The 15,610-nt window shown below is 57.7% G+C and overlaps 1 protein-coding gene across 1 annotated transcript in view; it reads right to left on the bottom strand.

Moving 5' to 3' along the window:
* ADGRA2 (adhesion G protein-coupled receptor A2) overlaps nt 1-15,350 on the bottom strand; it is a 35,414-nt gene extending 20,064 nt beyond the window's left edge. The window contains exons 1-2 of the mRNA XM_065947617.1: nt 14,655-15,350; nt 2,402-2,473 (exon numbers count right to left, since the gene is read on the bottom strand). Coding sequence (XP_065803689.1) covers nt 2,402-2,473; nt 14,655-14,920 — 338 coding nt within the window. The 5' untranslated portion in view covers nt 14,921-15,350. The remainder of the gene's footprint in view (nt 1-2,401; nt 2,474-14,654) is intronic.
* Nucleotides 15,351-15,610: the final 260 nt, after the last annotated feature.

The raw sequence follows: 15,610 nt of genomic DNA, 5'->3' as shown, positions 1-15,610 counted from the left end.
TTTACCACTACTGCCTCCTGGGAAGCCCAACTGGCTAATTTCTTTGCCTGTTTATATAAGGACACACACATCCATCTCCTTTCGGTGCTCTCTGCAGAAGGCTGACTGATGGTTTGATCCCTGTGTTGGGCAGATCCCCTGGAGACGGAAATGGCAACCAACTCCAGTATTCTTGCCTGGAGGATCTCATGGACGGAGGAGCCTGGCGGGCTGCATGGGGTTGCAAAGGTTGCAAAGAGTCGGACACGACTGAGCGACTTCACTTTCACTTTCACCATGGTTTGAATGCACCTGCAGTGCAGTGATCCAGGTCCCCATGGGTACTGTAGGTTTGCATGGGATATAGGGGAGAGGGCCATCTTCTCATCTTCATCAGAAAATATACCCTCCTGGGATTGAAGAATGACCTGGCAGACCCAGCAAGCGGGCAGACCCAGGATGTCTGGGGCTGATGAGGCAAGACAGTAAAGCTGGAAGGATGTCCTAGAGGCTTCCAGACGCTTCTGCGGTTAGTCTTTCTCCAAAAGATCCCTGGAGACAGCATCTGGTTTCTGGCAATTCAGCCCTCTAAGACCTGGGCTGAGCACAGGAATTATAGCTCCCGAGTGCTTAGCGGCTCCTGGGAGAGAAAATCTTTCCCTTTTTGTTGGTACCTAATGAGCATTTTGCTTTTTTTTTTTGCTTTTATACAAAGTTTTCTTTTTTTTTTTAATTAATAAAACGTTTTGTTTAAAAAAAAATACTCCGTGTGAAAAAATAACTGTAAAATGCATATTCGTTGTTATCTTTTAGTTGCCAAGTCATATCCAACTCTTTGAGACCCCCATGGACTCTACCCTGCCAGGCTCCTCTGTTCATGAGATTTCCCAGGCAAGAATAGGGGAGTGGGTTGCCATTTCCATCTCCACGAGTGTTTTTTTTAACTTATTTTTAATTTTTGGCTGCATCACTTGGCATGCGGGATATTACTTCCCTGAGCAGGGATCAAATCCGTGCCCCCTGCAGTGGACGCTCAGAGTCTCATCCACTGGACTGCCAGGGAAGTCCCTAATGAGTCTTTTCAAAAAGGGGTTTTGTGGCAGCCCTACCTCCCTGTTGGAGCAGATGGTCAGCAGGACTGGTCATGGCTATGTGTGTTCGAGGCCAGTATCCCGGGACCCCTCCCAACTCCAAGATGCCCAGATCACACGGAACACGCTCTGCCTTGCCACCCCCATGAGCCCAGCCAGGCCACCAAGCTGTCCCGGAGCCCCAGGAGGACTGGGAGAGGGGCTTGCCCTTCTCCTGAGAAGTGGGCATCATAGAGATAATCTCATGAGATTGTTGTCCCAGATAAAGATGTCATGTAGATATTGCTTCTCTACTACCCTTGAACTTTCTAGCCTTCCCTGATCCCTCCTTTGGACTTCACAGAAACCCCGACCTGCTTCATTTTTCTATATATGGCATGGTCTGTGGTCTCACGAGACGGTAATCTCTTTGGCTCTTTGAGAGCAGGCGTCCGCCTTATCCTTGAGTCGCCTCCATCGCTCTGATCTAAGCTTTTTAGGTAAAATGGTACTGGAGGGGATAGGGCCCTGCTGGAGGCCTTGGGAATGCCCAGTGGGTGGGAGCAGAGATGGGAGACAGGGGGGCTTGGAGGTGGGGAAGCTAGAAAGGGTGCGGCTCCAGCGGGGACAGGAGGTCCAGGTGTCCCATGGAGAAGATAGGACCCATAGCCGTTGTACAGGCCGTGGATCGGACGCTGCCAACTGAATGGGGATCTGAGAGGGGGCTTGACTCAACCCTCTCCTTTGGCATGGACTTTGCCCGTGATGGAGGCAGGTCCCCAACTCGGGGAAGGAGCTTCTCTCGGGCTAGCAGGACCCTTGCCAACCGAAGGCCCCACCAACACCTCCAGCCCCACAGGGCAGCTGATGCAACAGCAATCAGGGTGGTAGGGGAACATGGAGCGGGAGAATTGGATGTGACCCTATGTCCCCACCCTTGGCCAGGACTCTGGGCCCTGGGGAATTTGTTTATTGCTTGTGTTTAGGGAAGCAGGAAAGAGGCCCCAGTCACACTAAACCCTCCCTCTGCCCGGTCTGCTGGGCCCCCAGCTGGGAGGGGGCGGTGGCTTCTGGCCAGTTAAGGGGCTCAGCCCTTGGAGCTAATTGCTCATTAAAGAGCGTTAATGAGCTTCCCACAGCCCCACCCCTGCCTGGACCAGCGAGGTGTCCCCAGGCCTCTCTGCTGTCCCCGGGGAGGGAGTAGGTCTCTCTTTCCCAGACCAGCCCCTCCGACCTCCACTTGGTGGTCAAGTCCGACTCGGGGCCCTGCTCGGCCAGCAGGTTCTGGGTCGCGGCGCCTCTTGCAGTTATCGCCCCTCATCCTCCCCGGCCCACCCTGCCCGAGCGCTTACAATTTCTCCAGCAGGGACAGTCCCAGGAAGGCTCCGCTCCGGAGGCCGGTGATCTTGTTGTTGCTCAAGAGCCTGGAGGACCAAGGAGAACAGAGATGGGAGAAGGTTGCCTTCTGTGTAAGTGGCGCCCCCTGAAGTTGTGCAAGGAGCAGCCCCACCCTGGGCTCCAGGAGACCACAGGGAGAAGCCAGCCGATAGCTCTGGCAGAATATAGTCAGTCCAGTGAGCCCCACCTTGGAAGTGTCAACCTGCCTGGGATCCCACAGCCTGGATCTGACTTGGGCTCTATATAAGCAAACACCCCACGCTGTTTCCACCTGGGAATCACCGGGCCAAGCCCACAGCACCCCCTTCCCCGCACCCCCCTGCCCCATAGCTCTGTCTTGCTCGACCCATCTGCCTTGACCTGAGGACAGTGATGAGGAGAAAAGTCTGGCAAGTAGAACAAGAAGGCCAGTAGGTGTGGGGGCAAGTGAAAGGGATTGCCCTTCCGTGCGGTCCCCATCACTCTGGGAGCTGAGGGCCTTACCAGAAGGGGACCCCTCCCTTCCCGCCCTCAAAGGCCCCCTACTCAGAGGAACAGAGTGCCCATGGGTCCCTAAGCCTGTCTACAACCTTGACCAGAAACTGATGGAGTCCTGGGTCCCCGGGGGAGCCCAGGCCTCAGGCTCTGCCTCTGAGTCTTTGTTTATTTATTCGTTTGTTCTGGCGGGAGGTAGAAAGGGGGCCCCAAGCTCCTGACAGAACCCACTCTGCCCACCCACTCAGTCTTTCTCTGCCAGGCTCCCCGCTGGGAGGAGAGAGTTCCAGACCAGCCAAAGGGCTCATCCCTTGAGTTAATTGCTTATTAAAAAGCTTTAATGAGGGACCTTCCCTGGTGGTCCAGAGTTTAAGATTCCACACTTCCACTATAGGGGGCGTGGGTTCGATCCCTGGTCGGGGAACTAAGATCCTACATGCCATGTGAGACCAAAAAAAAAAAAAAAAAGTTTTATGAGCCTCTCAGACCAAGTTCTTGCAAAGGGTTTCCCATCTTTGCTCTGAGCGGTGGAGAGCAGACCTGGGAAGGCCAGAGGGGCAGGCCTCCGGCCGCCTCTCCAGTGGGCAGCCTCTGGGCTGGACAGTAAGAGAAAGGGCAGGGGGCAGGGACTGCGCATGAGAAGGGCTGTCAGAGCTCTGCGCACAGCCTCCTGGAAGTGGGTGGGTGCACACACCAGCCCGACAGTGAGAGGACGCCAGACATCTGCGCTACTCCAAGTTCAAGGGGCACATGGAGGACAGACGGTGGCCGGATGGAGGCATGGGAAGGAGGGGCTTTGCGGGTCAAGGGAAAGAGGTGGACAGCTCATCTCCTTCCCTGCTTTCTCTGCTCTGCAGAGACGCCCCTCTTCCCCTCCTGGACCCTGCCTCACTGTCTCTCCACCGAGTCATCCGCAGTGACTGTGTGGACGGGTTCCAGGGAAGTGCTGTGTTTCATACACACACACACACACACACACACACACACCCCTTGATATTTCAAAAAGCACACCACAGTAGTCATCAGATGAATACTTAGAACTTTCTTGAACCCTTTTATTCTCATTTTATGGGTTTGTTCTTGTTTCATTTAGTCACCAAGTTGTGTCTGACTCTTTGTGATTCCACAAACTGTAGCCCGCCAGGCTCTTCTGTCCATGGGATTTCCCAGGCAAGAATACTGGAGTGGGTTGCCATTTCCTCCTCCAGGCAATCTTCCCAAGGACGGTTTTATTTCCCATTACCTATAGTGGCTGATTGTAAATAATATTGTCAGTTCTTACGGCTCTAAGGGTCTGGTGGGGCTGGGGTCGCCCCCTTGGTGGTGACAGCCTTTGATGGTGTGAGTTTTAAATCCAAACCTGCCCCTCATCATCTGCACCTCATTCCTTCATACAGCCTCAGGGTCTGAGGCTCAGAGATTGCATTAACTGTCAAAAAAGGAGAGAGGACCCCTCAGTATCCTTATGTGGGGGAGAGATCCTGAAATACCAGGAGGAGGGTGAGAAAGGGCATCTGTTTCAGCCTCCCCCCCGCCAAGGTCTCTCCAGGGATGACTCCTGCCTGGGTCTTGGGAGGAAGACAGATTAGGATGCTGACAGGGGTAGGGGGCACAGGGAGAGGTCAGGGGTATGGAAGGACAGAGGAGTGGGGAAGCCAGGTTATCACAGCCCAGAGCACCAAGGGGGAAGCCTGAGAACGCTGCCAAGCTTGAGTGGCATACGGACCTGTTAAAGGGAGGGGAAAGCTCTTTTATATCCTGCAAATGTATCTGTGGATCCCAGCTTGAGAAACGCTGATCTTAGGAATGAAAATCTTACGCTATGAAAATACCTTCTAAGAAACAATTATCTCAAAATTATCAGCAAAAGATTTTTGTTTAAAGATTGCTGAATTGAAAACAGAAAATTTAAAAAGTCTCCAACTCAAAAAAAAAAAAAAAAAAAGTCTCCAACTTCCAAATCCCTGATATTAAAACTCAGGATCTTAACTGGAGAAACCCATCCAGACAAGTCTAGAGGTAGTGTTGGGGAGTAGGTACCCCACATTCCCCAGACTCTAGCTTTTAACCCTTGAACACCTTCCACATACCCCAAATTTAACCCAGAGTCAGTCAACAGAAGTACAACGCCAGCTGCATATGTAATTCAGAACGTTCTAGCAGCCACACTTTTTAAAAGTTAAAAATTAAGTTAATCTTAATAATAGACTTTACCCCAGTGCATCCAAAATGTTATCATTTCAACATGTAATAAATATGTTATTATGTATTATATATATATATATATAATTATATATTATAAACATATAATTATGTTATAAACAGAAAATATTACATGTATATTTTATATACTTATAAATACAAAATAAAAATTGTACACATAACAAAAATTATGAATGAACTATGTTCCTCCCTTTTGTACTGTCTTGGAATCTGGTGTGCACTGTCCTCTTCCAGCACAACTTAATTCAGACCAGTCACACTGCAAGTACTCGGAGGCCACATGGGGCTGCTGACCTTAACCCTCATTCCTGACTTAGTCTGCTTGTAGCCAGCACCGCCCCGCACGAGGAAGTCTGGGCTGCCGGGGAGATCCTGAGGCAGCTGGGGTGCTGTGTGCGTGTGTGTGTGTGTGTGTCTGTGTGCGTGTGGCCTGGGAGCAGAGCAAAGGATGGGGCCCAGTGACCGAGGCAAGTGAGGCTGAGCCTCTGGTCCAGAAGAGCTCCCTCCTGAATCCTGCCCCCTCTGAAGCGGCCTCTGTGGGCCGGGGAGGAGAGGGAACAGCGGTGTGGGAGTGGGGTTGGCTGCAGCCCACGCGGCCGGCTGGGCTAGCCCAGGGCAAACTCCCAGCCTGGAGAGTCTTGAAATGAGATTTTTTTTTTCTCTTCTGTTCGAGAATATGCTCTCCTGATCCCCCACCCTCTAAGTCACCCACAGAAGTGGGGACCCCAGGCCAACATCACTGCATCCCCCCCCTCCAATGGACCCCCTCTTGCCACATCTCCAGTTCTTGGAAAGACGTCACCAATACCTTTATGGTTTAGCCCCCAAGTACCCAGAAATGGATCTTTTAGTCTTAACAACCTAGATCGGGCGGAGGAGATTTTATGTCCGTCCCAGAGCGTGGGGACTGAAATAACGGTGCCTGCGGGTTCAGTTCTTTGGAGGTGCCCCCTGTGTGTCTGGCCAGGAATTTGGGACTGCGTTTGGGGGAGGTAGGAAGCTGGCAGTCACAAGGCTGCTTATGGGGGTAAACGAAACACACACACACAGACACACACACACACACACACACACAGCCTCACCCATTAGGAAGCAAAATGTTCCCACCACACTCGGCTCCCATGGGAGGCCAACAGGCTGGGCGGCCCCACGCTTCTGTCCAGAGTCGCAGACACGGTGCAGCCTTGACCCTCCTTCCTAACACCCTTGGCCACCGCGCTCTCCCAACGGCATCGACATCAGCAGCCTCCCCAGCCGCAGCACAGGGCACCTACAAGGTGGGCCTTCCTCCCAACTTCCCAACCACGCCACTTGCCTCTCGGGCTAGCCCAGCCCAACATCCTCAACTTCTTCCTCCCTCCCCGCTGCCCCCCACTACCACCCAGGGTCACATTTTCACAGGAAGGGGGGCCAGTCCCTGGAGGCCCCTGTTCTCTACCCCAGAATCTGAAACCCGGCCAAGGAGAGGGACACGCGGCGTCCATTCCAGAACTGTCTCCACGCTCGGGTCTTATTTTAAGGGAGAGGAGCAAGCAGCATTACTGCTAATGAGGCTGGAGGCCCCAGGAGCGAGTGGCTGGCGTCGGCTGGGGCCCTGTGGCCTCCGGGCAGCCGCAAGGACTCGCCAGATTCCGGCCCGACGTCCAAGATGAGCCTGTAGGGGTCCCGCGGGCCCCGCTCCGTGGGGCGTGGGGCCAGCATATGCCTGCTCCGAAGGGGTCTCACACGTGCAGGAAGAGTCACACATGTCCTCCCAGCCCCCACCTGACCCAGCACACACACACACACACACACACACACACACACACACACACACACACACACACACGCCATGGCCCCACGCTCTCCAGGAATCCTGAGCCTGGAATGCAGGCCGCTGCCAGGGTCTTCTGGGCTGCGAGGGCCCCATCGCCAACACCTGCTGCTGGCACCTTGGCCGTGTCTTTGGGAGACCGTCAGTGCGGGGAGCAGGGTGGTCGGCTTGCAGACACGAGAAGGGCCCCAGGCTCATAACTATCAATGTGAGACCATTCTCCCACCTCCCCTAACCCCCCTCCTGTGGGCCCAGTACCCAGGGCCTTGGAGCATTTCCAGACCCTCAAGGGCATCTGAAAGCTAAAAAAAAAATCACTACTGAATATAAATGCTACAAATGTAAATGAATGAAGGTTTAACCACAGAACTACCAAACGTTGTATTATGCCAATTAGCAATCATTGTTCAGTTTCATGAAGGATGTCGGTGCAGTTTAGCACGACTGATGGGACAATGGGGCCTCTAAATGTGAGACTGCCTCTGGTCCACCGGCCCGGCTCTGACACATACCTTTGCCTAAAGGCTGTGCCCATGTCCACGGAGCCTGACTGTAGGGCACAGAGGAGCTGGAGAGGACACACAGCAGTCCCAGACCTCCTGCCATCCTTCCTTTGGCCAGAAGACTGTTCGGTCAGCCCTGAACACCTACTGGTTAGGAGGTCACCCAGCTGGGGCCTCTTCTCCCCAGGCTTTAGGGGGCCATGTCCTGAGACAGCCTCTGACCTCAGCCTTGAAGCTGAGCTGTCCAGGCAGGGCCTGAGGTCAAGGTCAAGAGGGAAAATTGTCTTGCAATGGCTCCTCCACACGGGGCCTTCCCACGGTCCTCTTCTCTAACCTGCCCTCTCTGCAAGGGCACTGCATCTTGGCGATCAGTAGGCAGAAACCAAGAAACTGGAGAAGGCGAACCTACAACTGTTTCTGGTGGGTAGTTGATATGCCTTGAGGGGATGTGGGAGCCCCCAGCACTGGAATTGAGTCTGTTGTAAGCATTTACCCCTGGGCGTCCACTCACTCATTATTCAATCCTACATGAACACCTGCTGTGTGCTGGGCCCCAGGGGACACACCAATCCTCCATGAACACCTACTGTGTGCTGGGCCCCGGGGAACACACCAATCCTCCATGAACACCTACTGTGTGCTGGGCCCCGGGGAACAGCACCAATCCTCCATGAACACCTACTGTGTGCTGGGCCCCGGGGAACACACCAATCCTCCATGAACACCTACTGTGTGCCGGGCCCCGGGGAACAGCACCAATCCTCCATGAACACTTGCCATGTGCTGGGCCCTGGGGAACACGCCAGCGCTGCAAACACAAATGAGACCTGATGTCTACCATTTCCCACTCAGGGAAGGTGGAAGAAGGTGTGTCAGATAGGGTGGACTATTTATGTAGCTGTGTCCACTTGGTTTCAGGAAGCTGGGAGCTTACTCCTAATCACACTTCCTGCAGACACAGCCTAAAATCTCACCACTGGGGACTCAGACTTTTAGGCAAAGAAAGTGGGTTTTTAAAAAAAAAAATACCCAAAAAAAAAAAAAAACAAAAACAAAACCCAAATAAACCTGAAAGGATCTGCTATCAGTCTTTTACACCTAAGTATCAATTAGTCCTTTAATCCTTCCACCCCAGAGATTCTCCTTGGGAACTTGGAGGCTCCACTTCTGTCTGCTTTGTGAGCCTGTATCCAGCCTCCACAGTGAGACTGCAAGGCCCTGAGGGCAGAGACCAGCTCTCTATGGACCCTTGGCACGGGAGGCCAGACACACAGTACACGCAACTGGCAGGCTCGGTGGGTGGGCGTCTGTTGGGGCAGAGCTCCAGGTGAAGTGGGGGTGGTCCATGAACTCCCAGTTTTCCCAACTCAGGAGGCAGTTTCCTCTTTGCCTCCACTTCCCCAGCAGGTCCTCTGTGCAGTGATGTTGCCCAGTGGTCCCCTAAGCACACGTGTATCAGCGTGGGTGGGTGCCCCACTGGAGGAAGCGGATTGGTTCTCTCCCTGCCTGGTCCCCAGGGAGGACGGCTCTGATTGGTCAATGTGGGAACAGGGGGTTGACCAGGACCTGGAGTCAAGGGATCGGGCTGGGAGTTGGGTGACCTTGGGCAGGTCAGCTGCAATTGGGGTGCTTTCTTAGGAAAAGAAGGGTGGACTGGAAACGCCCACTCCTCAGCGTGACGGCTTTTCCCACCCTGAGTCTCCTGAAGTCTAGAGTTTCTGCTCCAACACACAGCTCCCAGCAGGCGAAGCGCCCTGGGGGCGGGGGGCGGAGCGGGAGGGAGAGAAGCCGGAGGTGGGGGCTCTCGACCTCCTCTTTGCTTTCCAGCTGGGAGACGTCTGGGCCCTGGAGCTCAGGCTGGAACTCCCTCCCGGGCTGCTCCCTCCAGCCGGTTCCTTGCTCCTCCGTGACAGCCTGTCCCCTGCCCCTCACCTGGCCCCATCCATCTTGCACACCCCCGTGTCCCCCAGCCGGCCTCTCCCCACTCCCAGGGCTGGGAAAGCGGTGTCCTGGGAGGCTGCTGGGCGTTAGCTACACTTCACAGTGTCTCTGCTCCCCCACCCCCATCACCCAGTCCTAAAAGCAAAGGAATGTTCTGGAGTTTGGGAAGGATGGGGGCCCCCCGGAGGAGGAGGAGGAGGGAGGAAGGGGAGGAGGCAGCTTTGTCCTGTCAGTGTCTGAGCTCTAAATAGAACAGAGCGGCTGGGCTGGGGGAATGAAAATAAACAGCCCCTCTGAACAGCCCTGTCTTAGCCGTCAACCGGATTTTCCTTCTGGTTCCCCAGCCCAGGGCCATTTCCCTCCCCTCCCCTCCCCTGCTCTCCGTCTGGGCCCCTGGAGGCCAAGGCTCTACCGCAGGGGTGTGGGGGGGGAGTGAAGGGGGGTCTCAGTCCAGGCTGTGTGGCCTTGGGGAACTTGCCTCCCCTCTCTGGGCTTTGGGGATGACATGCTTGCCGGAATGGAAGCATGGGGATCAACTCAGAGGTGGCTGGAACTTTTTCTTCTTCAGGAAAGAGTTCTTACCCCAATGACTCCCATGTGGCATAAACTTAGGAACACTCGCTCCCTTTAAAAACATGACCCCAAATTTAAGGGTCAATTTATGGTGAGGTTCAAATTACACTGCTTTGCCTGTGCCTTTGGGGGAAATTCTCAGACTCACTAGGACTAAGGATCGCATCCCAGCCCACCTCCCCATCCCCCGAAAGCCCAGCCCAGAGGGGTGAGCCGAAGTAGCAAAAACAGACTTCCTTGGGGGGGTCAGGAGTGTCTGGGTTCTTGCACGGGTTCTGAATAATTCTGTAAATAACCCATTCTGAGTCCTGGCCCCACTCGGGGATGAATGGGGGTTGAATTTTAGGTCCAACATCTCGGGTGCAAGAAGGACTCAACCCAGCGAAGCATGGATGGCTCCACTGTCTGCCTAGTGCTTCTGAGGTGAGACCCTGGGCCCTGCACCTACGGGTTCCTAGCATCTCCAGGAAGGGCTGATGAGTCCTGGAACCTGGGCTCTGGTGGTCCTGCAAGTCTGGGAGGCGGTCGGGGGAGAGTCAGGGAGGCACGTGGATTTCTTCTGGGCCCCTCACTTCAGACAAGCGGGGGTCCCAGAGCCCCCCCCCCAGGGGAGAGTGTGCTGGAGTCCCCAGCCTCTTCCCTCCTTTCCTTCCTTCCCTCCTTTCTCCTCGCTCCCTCCCCCTCCCCCTCCTCTCCCGCACAAAAGCTCTCTGTACACAGCCATTTCCTCTGGCTGCTGTCTCTGAGCCCAGACCTTATGAGAACCATATGGGGGAAAGAGGGTGGAAGGGAAGGGGGGGTGGGGAGGCCGCGTGGGCCCGCCCCTCCAGCCAGCATCTCTCCCCTCCCCTCGGGGCTCCTTGCAGGCTGTTGGCACACTTTGCCCCCAGCTCCCCCTAACTGGACCCCACGGCTGGGGCCAGGGGCGCTGAAGGGAGGGCACACAGGGGTAGGGGATCGGGGGAGGGCTGGGAAGGGGCCTCCCTCCCCCATGGTGCTCTGAAGACCACCAAACTCACAGCAAAGGGCCCTCGCCACCGCCAGGCACATCTGCATGGCCCAAGCTCCTTCTCTCCTGTGGGGGCAGCCTATGCGGTGGGCAACCCCCCAGACTGAGTGGATGAGGGTTTGCCCCTGTCCCATGCCTGCCTCCCATCCCCACCCAGCCTGGGAATGTTCCCAGGTCAAAGGGGCCTGGGTCCTGCTGGGAAGGAACCCGGTTTTCTAAATCAGCCTTTGTGTCCTTTGGCTCCCAAGTCCAGCCAGGTGAACACACTCTCTCACCTGAAAGGAACACGAGGGGAACCCCACCAGCTAATCCTGACGCTGGCATGAGCCAGCTAAGCTGTGAGGCTCTGGGCAAGACGTGGCCTTCTCCCCATCTGGCCTCAGTTTGCTCAGCTGTCAGATGTTCATGTAGGGGCTGGACCCGCTGGTCTCTAAGGCTCTTTTCGGCTCAGGGGCCCAGGAACTTATGACCCTGCCTGGTAGGTATCCTCTGAGGGCCCGCTCAGAGGTCCTGGGAGGTCCTCATCGGAGATTTCCTTCTAGAGTTATCCATTATCAGTCTCTTCGTGGAATCCCTGATCATCCCCCCTCCACTCTCCCCATCTCCGTAACTCCCAGAGCCCAGAATCAGAGGGCAGGCCCATCAGCTGCTGCCCAGGGGTGAGTAGGGGGCTCACAGTGGTCTGTGTCTCCATCCCCTGCCTGTGATAAGCCACTCCCCCCAAGAGAACTTGCCCCTCGAGGGAGGCCCATAAAGGCTCCTGCTCTGGGCTGGGGGCGGGGTGGTGGGGACATGCCCACAGCTGCCCCCTGGACCAGCTGTGAGACTAGGGGGTGGGGTGGGCAGATGGATCAGGAAGAAAGCCAAGAGTTCTACTTTCCTGGAAAAACTGCGAAAGAAAAACCATTAGAGGAAAGGATAAAAAAAAAAGCCAAGGGTGGAGAGAGGGGCCTGCAAAACAGAAGGCGGGACTGCAGATAAGAGGGTGGGGGTGGAAGGGTTTTCCTTGGAGGTGAGCGGTTCTGTTGACAGGGTTGCCCCTGATCAGCCTGGAGGCTGGCTGCAGACGGGCACCTTATCTAGCACTTTCTCTGCCTGGAGAGCCTGCCAGGCTTCCCAAGGTAGAGGCCTGACTTTCCCCCTGCCGGCCCAGGACCCACATGGGCAGGGCAGTGTGTGGAGGGAACTTAGAGCTGGCGGTCCATTCTAGAGGAAACAGGGGAGGAGAGAGGGGAAAGTTATAATGCAAAGGCTACTGGCCCGAGCCCATTGTCTGCCCTAGGTCATGGGCAGAAAGGGGAAAGGAGAAATTTGGGGGGGGGGCGGAAATAATAAAGGAGGGAGGCATTTGGGAGGGTGTGAAGGTTTCTGTGCTCTCCGCCTTCCTTTGCTGCCAGACTGGAGTGGTTGAAGCCCCTTCCCAGCCCTTCTTCCCTTGAGATCCATGCTGGCTAGGGATGGGTTTACTGGGGGAACCGAGCCCCCAAAGAGAATCTGTGCCCAGCTTCTGCTGAAGGAGAATGTGGGCTCTTTTCCTTTAGAAGCCAGCTTGGGGGACGGGTTGCAGTCTGGATCTGGATTAGGTGGAGTCCGTGGGGTGGTCTCTGAAGCAAATGTTTGTGGCTGGTCCCAGTCCCACCCTAGGGCGGGCTGATGGGCCAGCGGGCTCTCAGGGTCTGCTCCAGCTTGGCCTGTGCTGTCCGTTGTCCCTGCAGAGATGTCTAGCCTGGCTGAGGGGTGGGAGGCTGTTCTTTGGAAGGTATCTTAAGCCAGGTAGGTCGGTGGCCTGGGACAAAAGGGGGGCGGCCCTTCCTCTGGGGATGGTTAGGGATGGGAAGGTGAGCTAGGGATCCTGTTGACTGCCAACCTGTCCCCAGATTTTTTCACCCAGCATCTCTCTTGCTGAGAATGTATCTTCTCACCCCACTCTGTCTCCTTGGAGTGGCGTCCACAGGAATTAGCCATGGCTGGAAAGCATTAGTTGCCAAATCATTCTAAGATGTACTGCAAAACCACGTTTAATGTTTTTCCCCTTCTTTCTGCCATCAGTATGTTAGGATGCCCTAATCTCAGCAGATGTGTGTGAGCAGGGCTGAAAGATCCACGGCAGACACACACACACCCCCCTTGGAGCTCAATTCTCATCACCCAGCGGGGACTCACACAGACACACTGGCCCAACCATTCCACACAGCAAGCATTTTTCTCCTCCAGAACTGAGTGGGCTGGGGAATGCCCAGGCCTGTCTGGACACTTCCACACCAGTGGACTCTCAGGGGGGGCGGGAGTCAGCTGCCACAGCTGTCTTCCCAGGCCATGGCCCCATCCCCTGAGCGGCGGGAACCGGGTAGAGAGCAGAGAGACACGGCTTCCACCCCACTAACACATGCAGGCACACACACACCCCAGGCCAGGCGGCCAACGTCAGAGGCTGAGCAGTCGTGTCCTGTCAGGAAGCGCACGGCCTCTGAACTCACCCAACCAGAGTCCTGACTGTATTGTTCTGGACACAATCGGATAGACCCTGAGCCAGCTCCCAACTCCAGGGCAAGGGGCGGTGGGGAAACGCTCGCCACCGGGGTCAGGAGGACAGGGAAGGGGAAGTGGCTTGGAGGCTGGGTCTAGGACAGGACAGGAAGGGGCCGCCGCCAGGGCCGGAGCCCCCACTCCACGGCGCGCGTGGAGCTCCGAGCACGTGGTCCCCGCAGGAAATCGCGGCGGTGGGGAGCGGTCGCTAATTCTCCTGCGGGGTGCCGGGATCTCGGACCCCCATCGGGGAGGCTGGGGGTTGGGTTGTGGCGCGGCGGGCAGAGCCGGTTGCCAATGAGGGCTTAATAAGGCCCGGGCTGAGAAGGGAAACGGGACGACGGAGGGAGGTTGGGAGGCAGCCTCCTTCCCCTCCGCCCGGTTTCTTTCTCTGCAATCTTTGCGCGAAGTCAATCGAGAAACGGCCACACTTCGTCTTCACATCCGAGGAGGGAGAGGGGAGGAAGGGATGCAGGACTAGGAGCGCAGGTCAATTCACAGATGCGCGCGGCGGGACAGGGGCCCAAGAGGAATCGGGACGCCGGGGGGTCTCGTTCACATCAGAAGCGCCTGCACCCCAAGGATAGGCATGTTTCCGAACCCACCCTCCTGACTGAGCTAGAGAGACGGGCTGCAAGCGGGGCTGGCAGGCTCCGGGGTCGGATGGGGCGCCCCCATCTGGAGGATCCAGGCCCGCGGGGTGAACCCGGGCAACTCCCCCAGTGCGGCCAGGGAAGCGTCCGTGGTGGTAACGACCACAGGCACCTACTGGGCCGCGGGCGCCGATCTCCGCTGAGCCTTCCTCCCATCCCACCCACCTCAGGTCCCCGAAGTCCGCAACACCAGCCCCGGCTAGAAAGCCAAGGGGTCTGGGCGTCCCGCCAGCGCGCGTTCCCCTTCACCTGTGCAGGTGAGTGGGAGCCCCGCGGTGCCTCTCTTTGGGGTGCATCCGTCCTTAGTGCTCCTTCCACGCCTGGATCCCTAATCTTTCCTCTGCTTCTCCCAAGCCTCCCTTCTCGGCTTCTGGACTCAGGCCTGAAGTCTCTCAAGTGGTGGCATCGTCTCTGTCCCCCAGTCCTCCCGTCTGGTGTCCTGTCGTGCCCTCGTCGGGACTGGGGCCCGGCCGGCCCGAGTAGGGTACTCACAGGGTAACGGTGCTGTTCGGCAGAAGGCCGGGATCGGGAGGCTCCGGGAGGTCCCCGCCGCCGCACACCACCCTCCTGCGCGCCAGGTTGGGGGCGCCGCCGCTGAGCCCCTTGGGCCGCTCCCCCGAGCACTTGCAGCTGCGAATGGGGACTGGGCAGCCGGGCGCGCCCCGAGTCTCGGGCGTCAAAAGCAGCAGCCACGGCAGCAGCAGCGGCAGCAGCAGGCGCGCGGGCGCCCCCCGCATCCTGCGTCCCGCGGCGCCCATCAGCCCATCGCCCCGCGGGGACCCACAGCGCCAGGGCCCGTCTGCGCGCCTGCCGGAGGGATCCGGGCGGGCGGGAGGCGTGCTCAGCGGGGGCCCGGGGCGCCCGAGGGCGGGGCAGGGGGCCCTGGGCGGAGGCGAGCCCCGGGGTCCCCGCCGCCGCGCCCCGGGGGCATGTCCGGCGAGCGCCCCGGCGGGGAGGACGCGGGCGCGGCTGTCAGCGAAGCTCGGGCGGCCCCCGGCGGCGCGGCCCGACTCTCGGCGCCGTGCGCCTGGGCCGGATGAGGCCGGGCCCCTCCGCGTCGCCTGCTCGCTCTGCGCGGGGCTGGGACCTAGCGGATCGCGCCGGGCTCCTGCCGCCGCCGCCGCCGCCGCCGCCGCCGCCGCTCCGTGCCATGGATGGAGGCAGCTCGGCGCGGCGCCGCTGCCGCCGCCTCCAGCCCCCACCCGCCCTCCCGAGAGGGCGCCCTCCCCTCGCCAGCTCGTCCGTCCGCGAGGCCCTAGCGCCTCCCGATGCGCGGCCAGGCCGCTGCCCTCCTCCGAGTCGCAGTCGGCCTGCCGGCGGGAGGCCCCACGCGTCCCCCGCGCCCGCCCTGACCCTGGACGTTTCCCGGCCGCCCCTCTCCCCCGAGCCGAGGTTCTTCCTCTCCACAACCCCAGCCAACCGCTGGCACTTCCCACGGAATCCTGCCT

Source organism: Muntiacus reevesi, chromosome 10 (genome assembly GCF_963930625.1).
Source record: "Muntiacus reevesi chromosome 10, mMunRee1.1, whole genome shotgun sequence".
NCBI classification, from domain to species: domain Eukaryota; kingdom Metazoa; phylum Chordata; class Mammalia; order Artiodactyla; family Cervidae; genus Muntiacus; species Muntiacus reevesi.
The sequence above is the reverse complement of the archived record's forward strand: the minus strand, read 5'-3'. Positions and strand labels throughout refer to the sequence as shown.